General features: G+C 34.9%; 1 protein-coding gene across 3 annotated transcripts; it reads right to left on the bottom strand.

The window, feature by feature from the left end:
• Window positions 1-5,748: 5,748 nt before the first annotated feature.
• Window positions 5,749-15,139, bottom strand: LOC117926768 (uncharacterized protein YacP). Of its 3 annotated transcripts, none has more exons than XM_034846054.1 (10): window positions 14,938-15,137; window positions 14,060-14,131; window positions 13,859-13,983; window positions 13,595-13,755; window positions 11,937-12,006; window positions 11,031-11,085; window positions 9,897-9,998; window positions 9,132-9,170; window positions 7,142-7,188; window positions 5,749-6,142 (listed from the first exon to the last, which is right to left on the bottom strand). In XM_034846054.1, exons 1-10 carry the CDS (start codon window positions 15,025-15,027, stop codon window positions 6,037-6,039), a joined length of 867 nt encoding a protein of 288 aa, XP_034701945.1. In that variant the 5' UTR covers window positions 15,028-15,137; the 3' UTR covers window positions 5,749-6,036. The 3 variants fall into 3 exon arrangements, with proteins under 3 accessions (XP_034701945.1, XP_034701946.1, XP_034701947.1); XM_034846055.1 differs by having other exon boundaries at window positions 9,915-9,998; window positions 14,938-15,135; XM_034846056.1 differs by lacking the exon at window positions 14,060-14,131 and having other exon boundaries at window positions 14,938-15,139.
• Window positions 15,140-15,514: the final 375 nt, after the last annotated feature.

Genomic DNA, 15,514 nt, shown 5'->3' with positions numbered 1-15,514 from the left:
GGTTGAGATTGGAAAGTCTGTACATGACAAAGTCTCTTACAAATCGCTTGTATTTAAAGAAGTGATTGTATACTCTCCAGATGAAAGAAGGTACGTCCATTAAAGACCACCTTGATGAGTTTAATAAAACTATAATGGATTTGAGGAATATTGACGTTAGAATTGATGATTAAGACCAAGTCATAATTTTGATGAGTTCCCTACCAAATTCTTATGAGCACTTCGTAGATACCATGATGTATGGTAGAGATACTCTCTCCATAGAGGATGTTAGAGCAGCCTTGAACTCAAGGGAGTTGAAGAATAGGGTGTCCGAAAATAGAGAAGATGACTCAGGTGAAGGTTTAGTGGTTAGAGGAAGAACATGAAAGAAAAATAATGGCAGAAGTGGTCGATCTAGATCAAAGTCTAGGGGAAACAACAAATGTTTTAAGTGTAAGAAAGAATGACACTACGAGAAAAATCGTCCAAATTGTAAAGGAAAAGAAAAAAAGAAAACTTATAATTCTGTTAATGCAACAATTGCAGAAGAAAATTTAGATACTACAGATGTTCTTTCAATTACTGTTACAAACCCAGGGTGCTCCTATCATATGTCTCCCAATAAGGATTGGCTTAGTACCTACCAACCCATAGATGGTGGGAAGGTTCTCATGGGAAACGATGAAGCCTGTAGAGTTGTTGGGATAGACACAATTCGAATTAAAATGTATGATGGCTTTATAAGGACATTAATTGATGTAAGGCATGTTCCAAAATTGAAGAAAAATTTGATTTCTTTAGGGACACTTGATTCCAACGGATGCACATATAAAGCTGAAGGTGGAGTTTTGAGGATTTCAAAGGGTGCTCTTGTTGTGATGAATGGAAAGAAAATTAATGGTCTCTATACATTGCAGGGTAGCACAGTTATAGGTGTAGTTGTAGTTTCAACCTCAAAATCAATTATAGAGACTACTAGATTGTTCCATATACGACTTGGGCATATGAGTGAGAAAGGGTTGACAATTTTGAGCAAATGAGGTTTGCTTGATGGACAAAAAACAGGAGAACTAGATTTTTGTGAGCATTGTGTATTCGGGAAACAATGTAGGGTGAAATTTAGTGCAGGTGTTCATAGAATTAAAGGTATTTTGGATTATATCCATTTGGATCTTTAGGGCCCTTCTCAGGTTGTATCACATGGTGATGAAAGATATATGTTGACCTTTATTGATGATTACTGTAGAAAGGTCTCAGTATATATCTTAAAACATAAGAATGATGTCTTTGGGAAGTTCAAGTAATGGAAAGCCATGATCGAGAAACAGATTGGAAAACAGATCAAGTGCTTGAGAACTGACAATGGCATGGAATTTTGTGGGAAAGAGGTCAATGAGTTTTGCAAGAATGAAGGTATTATGAGACACCACACAGTTAAGCATACTCCACAACAAAATGATGTTGCAGAACAAATGAATAGAACTCTTTTAGAGAAAGCACGATGCATGTTTTTGAATGCAAGGTTGTCAATGGAATTTTGGGTTGAAGTAGTAAATTCAACTTGTTATCTTGTGAATAGATCTCCTTCAATTCCTATTAATTATAGGACTTCTGAAGAAGTATGGTTTGATTCCATTTCTAATTATGCTAATTTAAGAATTTTTTGTTGTCTTGCTTATGCTCACGTGAATGAAGGTAAGTTGGAACCAAGGACAAGGAAGTGCATATTCTTAGGATATGCTGATGAAGTGAAAAGGGTACATGATATGGTGCCCAGATTCAAAATTCTCCAAATCTCTTATTAGCAGGGATGTAACTTTTAATGAGTTTGCAATGTTGAGGCCTAGGAAAGAGCAATTTCATACAGAAAACGACCCTGATGTGAGAGAAAATGTGGAGTTTGCGACTAAAGCTTTAGAAACTATAGAAAAAAAAAATTTCAATAAAGCCAAAGGAGGAAGAAGTACAACTTCTTGATTAAAGAAAATGCACCACAAGAGCAGCAGTATTGTTTGGTTAGAGATAGAATAAGGAGGTAGATTAAACCACCACAAAGGTGTGCTTATGTAGATTTGGTTGCTTATGCACTTAATGTGGCAAAAAACATTGAAAATGAGGAACCTCAAACTTATCATGAAGTTATCACTAGTAGAGAGTTTACAAAGTGGATTGTTGTAATGAATGAGGAGATTGAATCTTTTCAAAAGAACCACACTTGGAAACTAGTTGAGAAACCTATAAATCAAAATATTGTTGGTTGCAAATGGCTCTTCAAAAGAAATGAAGGAATCCTAGGAGTGGAGGATGTTAGGTTCAAAGCATGCTTGGTGGCAAAGGGCTACACACAAAACTTAGGGTGTGGACTTCAATGAAGTGTTTTCTCCAGTTGTGAAACATAGCTCAATCAGGGTGTTGTTTACTATGGTTGCTTTATTTGATTTAAAGGTAGAGCAACTTGATGTCAAGATTGCTTTTCTACATGGTGAGTTGGAAGAACAAATTTATATGCATCAACCCGAGGGATTCATTATTTCGGGAAAGGAAGACCATGTTTGTTTATTGAAGAAATCTCTTTATGGTTTGAAGCAATCTCCTAGGCAATGGTATAAAAGGTTTGTTACTTTTATGATTGGTAATGAGTCTAATGACTACCATAGGAGTGAGTATGATAATTGTGTTTATCATAAGGAATTGCTTGATGGTTCTTTCATTTATTTATTGTTATATGTTGATGACATGTTAATTGCCTACAAGAATATGTTTGAGATCAACATGTCAAAAACTCAACTTCAAGGAGAGTTTGAAATGAAAGACTTTGGAATTGCGAAGAAAATATTGGGTATGGAGATTCATAGAGACCAAAAAGTAGGGAAATTGTACTTATCACAAAAAAAATTACATTGAGAAAGTGTTAGAACACTTTGGAATGCAAGGGTCAAAACCAGTGAGTACTTCGTTAGTAGCTCACTTCAAACTTTCTAGTGCTTTATCACCACATACCAAAGAAGAGAGAGAGTAAATGTCACATGTTCCTTATGCTAGTGCAGTTGGGAGCATTATGTATGTCATGGTTTGCACTAGGCTATACATTTCACATGCGGTTAGTGCGGTAAGTAGATATATGGATCGCCCTGGAAAGATCCATTGACAAGCAATGAAATGGATGCTTCGATACTTGAGAGGAACATCATATGTTGGCTTAGTATATGATAAAAATATTGACATCTTTGGGGAAATTGTTGGTTATGTTGATTCTGATTATGCTGGAGATTTAGACAGAAGAAATCTTTAGCAGAGTATGTATTTACTTTATGTGGTAGCGTTATTAGTTGGAAAGCAACTTTGCAATCTACAATTGCTTTGTCAACCACTAAAGCATAATACATAACAACCACATAAGCAGTGAAAGAAGCTATTTGACTTAAAGGTTTGGTTGGCAATTTAGGCTTACAATAGGAGTTGACTGTTGTGTATAGTGATAGCCAAAGTGCCATACATTCGACCAAAAATCAGATGTTTCATGAGAGGGCTAAACATGTTGATGTTTTTATTAGGGATGTGATTGCACAGGGTGCTATTGTACTGAAAAAAATCCCTATGGTGGACAATCCCATAAAATATGATGACTAAGTCCATTTCTACGATTAAGTTCAAGCATTGCTTGGACTTAATTGGTGTTAGTGGTATCTAAAGACCCCTTATCGGGTGTGGGAGCGAAATAACTTGAAGACCTTCGAATTTGTTTGAATCTTGGGAATTTGAGCCAAGGTGGAGATTGTTGGAAAGTGTCTCAAATTATATTTTGCCTCAATTTGGAAAGTTATTGATAGTTTCCTAATAGAAGATATTCTTGAAAGTGGGTTTCCTATTATTATAGGAAATATCCTATTATGAGATCTTCTATTTAAGAAAAGGCATCTTTAACAATTATACAATTTGTTTCTATATAGAAACTTCCTTTGTAATTAGGAAAAAAAATGTAGGAAGAGATTTTTTGACCAAAATAGTAAATCTCTTTTTAGGTATAAATTAGGGCTTTGAGATTTGAGAGTTTGAAGAGTTGTAATCTCCTTTAACAATAATGAAAGTTCTTTTTCGTCTTCGTCGTGGATATAGGCTCAAGGCTAAACCATGTAAATTGTTGTGTTTTATTTTTCATTTTTCTTATTCTTTTCTCTCTATTATTATTCTTTGTCATGATTTGCACAACATTCTTAATACAGTTCTGAATGTTACTCGAATGAACTACACAACCAAACAAAATCTGGGTTGGGAAGAAATGTCAATTCCAAAAATGAATGGAAGCTAAAGGTTTAGTGTGACATTGGACTTGATACAGAGAAAAGAACATAGAGGATCTGTTTTTTGAGGGGACATGAGGCAAAAGGGGTGCACCCCAGGCCCAAATAGATGGCATAACCACTAATGAATTGTATAGCAAGGCTCGAGTATAGGAAAATGCTAAGGTACCATAGTGATACCTATCGAACAAAAGATCTGGACAATTGAATATGCATGATGAGATTTAGATCATTGAATGAAGGTACAAACAAATGAGATCGAAGTATAGTACAAATAAATAAGATTCAAATACAAACAATAAGATCTAAAAATATATACATGACACCACCTGATTGGTGGTGCCTTTTCAATAGATATTGAAAGAGCATATTTCTGTACTATGGCCAAGCCAAACCCTCGAGTATATGACAAAACAAACTGAGGCTGCCAAATAGATGCCAAAACTCGAAGCCAGAAAATCTATGACATGACAATTCAAGTCGCCAAATATTGAAGGCATAACAATTAAGGCTGTATAAAACAGATGGCTTAACGCTACCAAATAGATGGCATAACAGCTAAACATTACTGCTGTTAGTTTCTTCATTGCCACTGCCCCCTGAAGGGTCTCGTCTGGGGCTTTCACTACTCAATCTTGAAGCCTATCAAACAGATGGCTTAATGAATAATACTACCAAATAGACGGCATAACAGCTAAAGATTACTGCTGATAATTTCTTCATTGTCACTGCCCCCTGAAGGGTCTCATCTGGGGCTTCTCACAACTCAAACTTAAAGGCTATATCAAACAGATGGCTTAATGAATAACGCTACCAAATATATAGCACAAAGACTAAACAGGACCACTGCTGCTAGCTTCTTCATTGCAACTGCCCCCTGAAGGGTCTCATCTGGGGCTTTCACAACTAAAACTTAGGGGCTTATATCAAACAGATGGCTTAATGAATACTGCTACCAAATAGATAGGACAAAGACTAAACAGAGTCACTGCTACTAGCTTCGTCATTGCAACTGCCCCATGAAGGGTCTCATCTGGGGCTTTCACAACTCAAACTTAAAGGCTATATCAAACAGATTGCTTAACGAATCATGCTACCAAATAGATGGCATAAAGACTAAACAGGACTACTGCTGATAGCTTCTTCATTGCCACTGCCCCCTGAAGGGTCTCATCTGAGGCTTTCACAACTACAATTTAAAGGCTATATCAAACAGATGGCTTAACAAATAACACTACCAAATAGATGGCATAAGGACTAAACAGTACTACTGCTGCTAGTTTCTTCATTGCCACTGCCCCCTAAAGGGACTTGTCTGGGGCTTTCACAACTCAATCTTAAAGGCTGTCGAACAAATAGCATAATAATAACGTTGTTAAACAGATGGCATAATGAAAACCATATTTTATGACTTGACAAAACCTCTTTAGATTTGTAAAATGACCTGAATTTAAAGCAATTGTCCTGTTCAAGGAAGCTGATCTGATTAACATTAACCATTTTTTACATGAGAAGTCATCCTGGTACATAGTTTTCACTAAACAGGAAACTCTGGGATTGCAGTGTGTAAAAGAATTAGTTATGCACTCTAGTGAATCAATATAACTGCTTAAAGTCGGTGAAACAAGCTTCTTATATGTTGATAACAAGAAAATTCAGATAAACCTAAGTTGAGATCAAAATGTAGAGGAAGCAGAGGGAAAATAAAACCAAGCTGCATTTTCAGAAGCATGGTCCAAGGAAACCTGATCGGCTATGTCAACTCATTTTCTGATAGCTTCTTCCTCAGATCCTTCAGAGCATCTACAACTTCCGCATCAAGATTGTGCTTTAGTAATTTACCTTGCATTGAAGTAGATCTGAAAAAACATGCAAACCAACCAAACCACATATGGCATCAAGATGTAGTTTACAATGATTGCTGATTAAACCCATATCAGCCAGAAAACAAATAATCATTTTGAATGCATTCTATAAGAATCCTAATAAATTATTATTTTGCAGGTCCCATGTCAAGTATATGTTCTGAGATTTGTGCCTAGGCAGGGTTTATTTGATTGATTGTAAGATCAAAGGGTCAATCCTAAATCCATCAGACAGACGATCAAAACCAATTGCCACAATGAAAATAATTAAATACGTGTGAGGATGTTGAAGCTTTTCTATTAGAGCTTTTAACCTCTACTGGCTCGGTATGTTTTACCATGCAGTGGTCTCCTATTTACATGTCAAAAGTACCTTAATACTTTGTTCTTTGCTTCACGGCATAAAACTTCCACTAATGTGACATGATCTCTATGACCATCCAGCCTAAAAAACCCCTGTTCTTGGCAAAAAAATGTGAACCAAGAAGCTAGATTTTGTGAAAATTTTAAAATTCTAATTTGGGTAGCCCAAGACCATTAATGTAGGAATCAACATTTTAAGAAACCTCTTCTGCAGAACTTCTAATCAGGAATTATAACATCATGTAACCTACCATTTTGACCTAAAAAATTTGTAGTGAGATTCTTTTTTCACATTTCGTCAGAACAATGTCACTAATAACCGCCTCACAGTGAAGATGGATCTCTACAGGGTATCCGTCTTCATTTCAGCCAACGGCAGAGTCACCAAGAGGTACAATGCACCTTCCCAATAAAAGTATGAAAACTTAATGATATTGATTATGACTTCAAAATTATTTGATTCCATCCAATAAATTTTTTGGCTCCAACACTGATTTCAGCCCCATCATAAAGTCCAACCCATTGGCATTTTAATCCAAAAAATACAATACAGTAACATATAAGGTGATATTTCCATGCATGAAAAATATAAGATAAACATGATAACGTTTTATCTCAAGTAAGGCCCACCTTTGTTCTTGAAGCATCCTTTCAACTTCCTTGTGTGAAGCTTTGATCTATATGGTACACAACATCAAACCAGGGAAAAATATTTATGTATGTGAAGCAACAAGAATTATCATAGTGGGTTCTTTAATGTGTGTGTGTGATGCTTGGGTGTGGTGGTCAATTTTGGGTTAAGGAAACAAAAACCAATGTTTTCTTAGCTAAATGGAAAACTCAGGTAACATGGATTAGCACATTTACTCTACATTACTAATATATAAATACACTTAGTTGTACATTTTGTCAATACAAACTCTTGAGTTTTTAGTCCGCAATGAACCAAATTAGAGCAAAATATTTGGCATATGATACTTGTTAGAGGTTGTTGTACTAATTTTATTAAGGGTTAGTTTGATCTTTTATGGTATTTTGATGACTATATTTAAACACTTTGTATTAATTCATTGGTGAATAAGAAAACTTTTTCTCTCAAATAACAAGGTTTTGTACCAACAAGAACTAGTTGTACCAATGGCTACGAGAGATCCTAGAGCAAAGACCTCTACCATGTTATGCTGCAGGGATCTTGAAGAGCTGGAATAGCCCAAAAGAATTCTTGCTCTAGTCCAACTCATTTAATAAAATGCTTTGATTATACCATTGAAAGCTCTAGAAACGATGGAATCTAAACATATGGGTGTATGCACAAATTACCACCCTACAAGCAAAAGGAAAGACAAACAAAGCAGAAGGAAAATGTAAAGAAAGAAATGGGGCCACAACCGAAAAAGCCAAACGGCTTCTTGAACCATCACATGCTCCAAACTATTAATGAACTCCAGGAAAGTGAGTTTCTCATCCAAAAGGTTGTCTGCAAGCATGCAAAGATCTCTACAGTCCTCAATCTTTTTAAGCTTTCTTTGTAAGTTCCAAACTCCTTCAAGATTATTTGTTCTGTTCCTTCAACAGGCACCAAGCTGAGAAAATGGGGCCCACCACTCATTTCTCCTATTCCTTCCTACTAATGAATTTGATACAAACACCCATCTCATTGTGTTCTTCAAAGTGACTATATATATAACACTAAAAAGCACACAACACAGGATCTACAAGTCATAAGCAATTGTGACGTGATAAATGAAACAATTAATTGCTATAGCTTCAACTGCACGCACACACACATAACAACATACACATGTATATGATGTGCTCACACATATTCTATCCTTTTTCGAAAATGTTCTCCATGAACCCAAACAGTGAAAATCAGTAAAGTGCTAAAGTGCTGGATTCTGACTTGAGGATTGCCCTCCATAGATGCTATGTGATTGCTTCAAAAGGTGGCTCCTTGGGCATCTAGGGTGTATAAACCTTTTTCATAGGATAAAGTTCAAGAGCTCTCATGTTTTTGCCCAAGAAGGTTCTGATTCACAGTTTAAGGTCATGATCAGTTAGGTGCAAATGCATTAAATTTAGAGAGAGAGAGAGAGAGAGAGAGCCAAATCCTCAAGGAAGCTCTGAGATTAAAAACTTCATTGAAGGAGGTAAAAGCATGTACTTCTTAATTGAGGGTTAACAGATAGCCATCCAATTATCAGATTGACCTACTGCCAGGGTATTTATTGAAATAAAAAATATACATATTTTCATTAGGGAAAAGAAAAACACACAAAAGGACATGAAAGCAGTTTAAGTTCTAGGTTTCAAAATGCAAAAAGCATAATGCCACTACTCTATATATGGACATTTGAAAATAAGCCAATTGACACTCAAATAAAAGTATATTAATTATAATCAAGCAATACCAAATTCTTTGAAGCTACTTAGATCATTGGCATGTCTAATGTAATTAACCCAACAACTTAAATGTCTTTCTGAACTAAGATAAGATTGAAGTAACACATACAGAAGATGAATATCAATTTAATTTTGAAAAAAGAAATCCAATAAATATGCACACGAGTGGCATAACAAGTAGATGGCAGAACGCTTAATAGCTATTTATATGCCTCACCTCAGAAACCAATGCCTTGCAACTCCAAACAAAGGCTCCCTGGAAATTATGAGAGTTAGAAGACATCCATCAGGCTATTTCTTACAAGATATATATACCACTTGCTTTTAATGCATAGGATAAAAAGTAACACCAAATGGAAATCACACACATTGAGTCATCCACCAGAACAAAAACAGAAACTTGAGTTTTAAGAACATATAGAATAAGAGTCAAACAGCTACATAATTGAAAAGAGGTACTATTAAAAGGGCAGCAGAATAATATTCTACTTGGGAGCACTAACTAAGACATAGGAAGAACTTCTGACCAATTAGGATGACCCCAAAAAGGAAAAAATTTCTGCTCTTCGTATCAGTAGCATGAGCTAAAATCAAAAGGTCAAAAGTATAAATTAATGAGCTGGGATGGAAAGGCTAACCAGTAGACAAATGAGAGGAAAAGAACAATCAGTGAAAGCTTATCTAGCATTAAAATCTCATACATATTATTATGCTGAAGAAAAGCTGATATATGGGCATGCAAGAGTGCATAAAGTTGAGATTCAGATGTGCATTACAGTAGCTTGAAATGAGTCATTGAATGGTAAGAACATAATATTAAGGGACTGAATTGAGAGAACAGATCCTGGACAAATGAAGGCTATAAGGTTTTTAAAGATTCAAGAGGAGTAAATGAGGTGCATGATTGGTTAAGCAGCAAAGGGAAAGAATTCACATGGAAACTTAAGAAAAACATCTCAGTATTATCACAAAGGTGCCTAACTATGAGGAAAATGCATACTGCTCCATGTGCTGCTTGTTGCTGACAATTATCAGATGTCACAACCCAAACTTTTGGGCATCCATCCTCCCTCAAAGCTACAACCTGGTTTCAAAAATAAGATACCATGCTACAATCAAAAGGTTAAATAAAAAATAAATAAATTACACAGGCCAAACTAGTTTCTGCAACAGCCTCTAAAGGAAATTGACATAGAGTAATTCAATTTCACAATTGATAGATGAAAAGGTTGTGAAAATAAAGTCAGACCCCATATCCATAGAAAATGCTATAAGTTTTAACTTTGGTAGGAACTTTTATCTTCCTAAATGCATGGCTTACAATTTTGATGGAGCCAATGAATACCTTCAGAACAACTAGAAAAACAAAGAAAATTCTCAATGCAACTTGAGTAAATGGAAGGGGAGACCTTAAAACACTTTTAATAGTTTCACACATATCCAGCAAAAATCAGAAACTTAAATAATCAATGTACATAGATAAATAAATGAAATTTGTGAATTGAATGATACAATCAAATAAATAAATAAACAAAAAAGAAATGTATTGGAGAGAAAAAGAGGAATAAAGTTGCTTGAATTATTTCAGAACCCTTTATTTATAGATACTACTATATAAAGTGAGAACAAGAGCATAATGAATCTCATTATGGAGGGGATCTAGTAACTGTTTTATCCTGGACATCCCAGGGAGGCCGTCTCGGAAGTATAACTAGTAGATAAGCCAGATTGTTGATATATTGTATGGATTAGGTGTCCCTTTGTGTGGAAGCTGAGAACAGTCAATGAGGACTAATAACTTTACTAAGATAGGTGCCTTCTCTTCTCTGTTAATAGGATTTTCTGTTTCCAATTAAAAAAAAAAAAGGATAAAGAAAAGGGTGAGAATTTTCCTAACTATTGTGACCTATGTAGATAGATCTAAGAAATCATAACATCAGTATTAGGCTTTGGTTAAATGTTACACCCTTGGCCACTCCACATACCCTTCATCTGTCCCTAATTCCCAGCATTCATGATTTTCTCCCAGCCCTCAATGCCAAGATTTTTTAAACCCTTGTCCTAATATTTAGGAAGAAAAAGCACAAATTGGCAACAGCTTGATGTCATTTGTTACCTCCTTTTCAATCCATGCATCAGCACATGATTCACCTGAGTATACTACATCAATCCTGCAGCAATATGAATTTTTCAGATTACACACTGTTAAAATCAATAAGGAGATTCTGTTATATGCATATAATATAATTGAATGAAACAAAATTCAAAAATGATGGCTTAGCTTGATGTTACACCTCAAGGAATAAAGAAGTCCTCAATACAAAAAGGTTCTTCGCTCTTTTTTCTAGAGTTTTTATAACATAGAAAAGCATTCAACGAAAAGCTTGTCTAATAAATACAGCACTATTGTAGTCTTTTCTGCTATGTCAAAGGTCTTAACATGCAAGTATATTGCACATTGCAAAGATAAACCTACAAAGAATTAAGTTAAATTTTGATATATTCTTCCAGTTGGCTCAGAAATGCAAATGCTTAAAAAACTGAATGAAAATGGGGTAAAGTTTTACATTTTTTTTCCCTTTCTTTTGATAGTTGCCCCCCACCCCTCCTGTTTTTTTTATTTATTTTTATTTTTTTTGAGGGGTGGGGGGTGGTGTGGTTCCTATTGGACTTGAATTTGAAACTTCCCACATTTCTACCCTGACCCTTTACCACTTGAGTCGAGCCTCAAGGGCAAAAGAGGGTGTAAAGTTTTGGGAACACTAGGAAACATAATACATACATACACACACACAAATTTACATATATAGCAAAGATGAAACTGAGATGATAATTGAGAATGCAGAAGGAATCTTCCAAAATCTATATCAGTAAGACTGGATGACATGGCAAAATAAGCATCCTTCCATGAAACAATAATATATGGTGAACAAGTGCTTTACCATTTCCAACAAATAGACAACTAAACAACCAATGATTAGCTATTCCAAAGGTGAAATAGTTTAGGTTCACAAAGTACTACCCAGCAAAATTTTCCTTGTGCGTAGGGAGTCCAGACATCATGGCATCAAATACAACAACCACTTTCACCTCTGTAAAATTTTCAGAATTAACAGAGTGAAGTGGTGACATCAATACATGGACAAAAAAATTCAAGAAGTGAGCCATTCCATTTTGAATTATCCAACTTGAAACAACTTTCAAACAGTCTATAGCATCTTATTGTGAAAATTTCTCAAATGAAGGCAGAAACTTGTTAATATAGATCTCACAAATGCATGGACCTACAAATTTATGTTGCCTTACCATCGTTCATTACTTGACAAAAGAAGCATGTGTCTGAATGAACAAGTAAACGTAAAATAAAATATAATAACAAGATAAAATAAAATAAAAACTTAAAGACTCCTGTTAGAACTAAACAAAGAAGAAACAGGATCACATGAAAAAATCTCACAGAATATGGAATCTCTACCAACTATAGCTAACCATCTCAAACTAAAGGAGACCTAAACAGCAAGAGCTGTATGGTCCTTTCCCTTTGATAGAGAGGAGTTTAACTCTGGTTATTTTTGGTAGGTGCTGAATTCCCATCGATAAAAAGGTTAAGTGGCATTGTCAAACAAACCATCAAAAGTACAAAGCAATAGATTTATATTTGATATATATTTCTAGTTAGGTGGCTGAACTTTAGATTTTCATATTTCCATAAAGGAAAGGAAGTGATGAGAAAAATACCAATTTCAGTGAAAAATTTTAACAAGTAATCTGAAAACAAACAGGAAAAAGCACAAAAATGCATATCTGAATATCCAGCATGAAGCAATAAGGACCAACAGCATTGAATGAGAAAGTAACATTGTAAAGAATTTATGGCACGTGTTCACAAAATGTTTTCCCTAAGCTTTCTTCTATTTCTTAAAATAAAATTTGGCCATTTAGTGTATTATTTTAAACTTTATCTCAATCATTATATGATCATCTGCACAGAATATATTAAAAAATCTCACCCTATTTAAAGCCCTATGTTTTGTTCGATTGTGATACTGAAAACTCCGATCCCATTAGCTTCAAAGTGTCATTTCACTTAATCCTTGCCCTTCAAGAGCCCCTAGCGAAGTATGCACACTTTCTCACATCTGATGTCATAGGTCAACTAGTAGGGAGTGTACTTTCCAAGTACTCTTTCCATAGGTCTTCTATACAAATGACCAGACCAAATAAACTCCCTTTTATCTAATTCTAGTTCTCTTACAGATGCTCATTTCTCATTCTCTCCTCATTGTGTTGCATCTATCTCAATGCATTTATATCAGCTAACTTGGAAGGAATTGATTTTTCTAGTTTGCAAAATAAAAATGAATAGATTGCAAAATAAAAACAAATAAAGAAGGGGAATTTTATCACAGGAGGGTAATTTCTAATCTTCAGAAAATAATACAACACAATAACAGAAAAACAAGAAGTCAATGGGCCTTGAGAAACACAGAAGCCAAAATATGCAGTCTGCTTTAGCTTGGACATATCATATATGACCTATTCACCTTTGGTTGCTAGCATCTTCTACATTCCAAGCACAGCTGCATCAATTCATATTTAAAATAAAGTCCATTACCTCATTCTAACATATTGTATGTCGAAGCCTTCTTACATAGTTACGTCAAGAAGCAAAAGACAAACCTCTTAGCAGACTGAAGGTTACCAGTTCATCAATAAGCTTTTGGCGAGCAATATCGAGTCTTCCATTCACAAAATGTTTCTTCAGCTTCATCCAATAGCCACATACATTATACCCGTCAACAAGCAAAACGGGTACTGCAGTGTCTATACCTTGATTTGTACTGTAAAGAAAAAATTAGCAAAGGGCAATGTTTTTTCTGAACAGCACAAGAGTACATCATTGACAGCATGACTGGGAAGGAAAGAAACCCAAAAAATCATTACTAGTAAAGGGTCACAGTAGGATCATGATAGAGCTCTGTGTCTTCTGGAAGGTCATCTTTCTGCACTTTCTTTCTGCGGTAACTAGTAGCGGGCTTAGGTGTGCTAGACTTTCTCTTTTGGAACTCCTACAAAAATTTTTACTGTGAGAGACTAAAGATAAGATCCCAAAAATGGCCTTATAGATGCCAGTTAATAACCCACCTTCCATAACTTTAAAAACTGCAAATTCTGCTTGACATTTGTCGTTATTCTCGGAGGAGTTGACTCAGAGCCCTATCATCAGAAAGCTTGTCAAACTTAAACAACCTAGAGTGGATAAACAAATAAAAGTCTTAAGTGAATTATTGATGATGGACTAGCCATAACCATTGTTCTCAGTTAAATACTACAAAGTTCCCTAATCTTCATCCTGGTTCGTTGTTTTCAGTAAATATTACTAGTAATATTCTTGCAGTGTCATTTTTTTTCTTAATTCAGAAGTCGGTACCCTTTGCGGAATCATGTATTACACACTATTAAGCATATGAAGACTGCAGACTTCTTGCTAGTTAATCAATACACTAAACCACCCAACAAGACATTGGAGCCAGTTTCTTTGATCTTGAGCATGCTTTAGGGTAAATTGATGTAAAGAAAGGGCATCCCTATGGATATGCTAAAGTTCAAGATTATCATCCCTCTTGCTAGCTTTTGCTTTCAGATTCTCCATACAACACAAGAACAGAGCTCAGGTGATAATTCTAACATTTCATTCATTCTGCAATTTTCTGGGTTTCTGGGATACAAATGGGAGAAAAGAAAATAGTCAGGGGGGCCCTTTTTTTTTAACCATTTTCTATTACCAAATGGTCCCATTTTTGCCAAGAACCAAAAGGAATCTTAAAGAGTAATAGAGGGGTCCCAAAACACTGTTGTCGGTGAAAAATGGGGCATCATTTGAATTATGGGAGCTCAAATGAAATGAAATGCTATGAGAAAACCAAAGAATTATCATTTCTAGAGAAGAATAAGGAAAGAGAAAGGACATGAACAGCATGAAGTCGAAAATTAAGATGAAGAGACAGGGAGAAAGGAGACACCTTGTAAGGAGAAGGTTGTTGGGATGACTTCTTGCTTCTGGCCACAATCTTAGAAGGCCACTGAGAGAGTGGTGAGGAAATAGCTTTCATGGGATTGATGGGCCTTCTTCTTCTTCTTCTTCTTCTTCTTCACCCATCCATAACACCCCCAAACGTTGGAGAGAGGAAGAGAGGAGGAGAGGAGACGGGTCCAGAAGAAGCTAAGGTGGAATAGATTTGATTGGATTTGTATGGGTTTTAATTTTTAATCCTAATAACCAAAAATGGTTTTTTTTTTTTAAAAAAAATTGTTATATTTGAAAATTATTTTTGAATTTACGATAATTTATCAAATGCCAAATTTAAAATTTTAAGTTAATTATTAACATGTAAAATTATCTTTAAAAATATTTTTAAAATTTAAAATTTATACCCAAACTATATTTTTTATTTTTAGAAAAAGATAGTGTTAACTTTTAATTGATATTTTACATATGATTGCAAATTTAAAAATATTATTTTAATTATTATAAGCCTCAAGATAATTTTATACTTACCATTTTTTATAAATATTTATTTTAAAAGAATAGTACAAATA

Source organism: Vitis riparia, chromosome 12 (genome assembly GCF_004353265.1).
Source record: "Vitis riparia cultivar Riparia Gloire de Montpellier isolate 1030 chromosome 12, EGFV_Vit.rip_1.0, whole genome shotgun sequence".
NCBI classification, from domain to species: Eukaryota; Viridiplantae; Streptophyta; class Magnoliopsida; order Vitales; family Vitaceae; genus Vitis; species Vitis riparia.
Note: the sequence above shows the minus strand (reverse complement) of the source record. Positions and strands in the feature narration are given on the sequence as shown.

Excerpts from the sequence above, each read along its gene's own strand:
- LOC117926768 (XM_034846054.1), bottom strand. The coding sequence starts at position 15,027 with ATGAAAGCTATTTCCTCACCACTCTCTCAGTGGCCTTCTAAGATTGTG. Across the intron at positions 13,756-13,858 it reads CCTACTGTGACCCTTTACTA|TACAAATCAAGGTATAGACA; the intron begins GTAATGATTTTT and ends TTTTCTTTACAG. Across the intron at positions 7,189-9,131 it reads GCAAGGCATTGGTTTCTGAG|ATCAAAGCTTCACACAAGGA; the intron begins GTGAGGCATATA and ends TGTACCATATAG.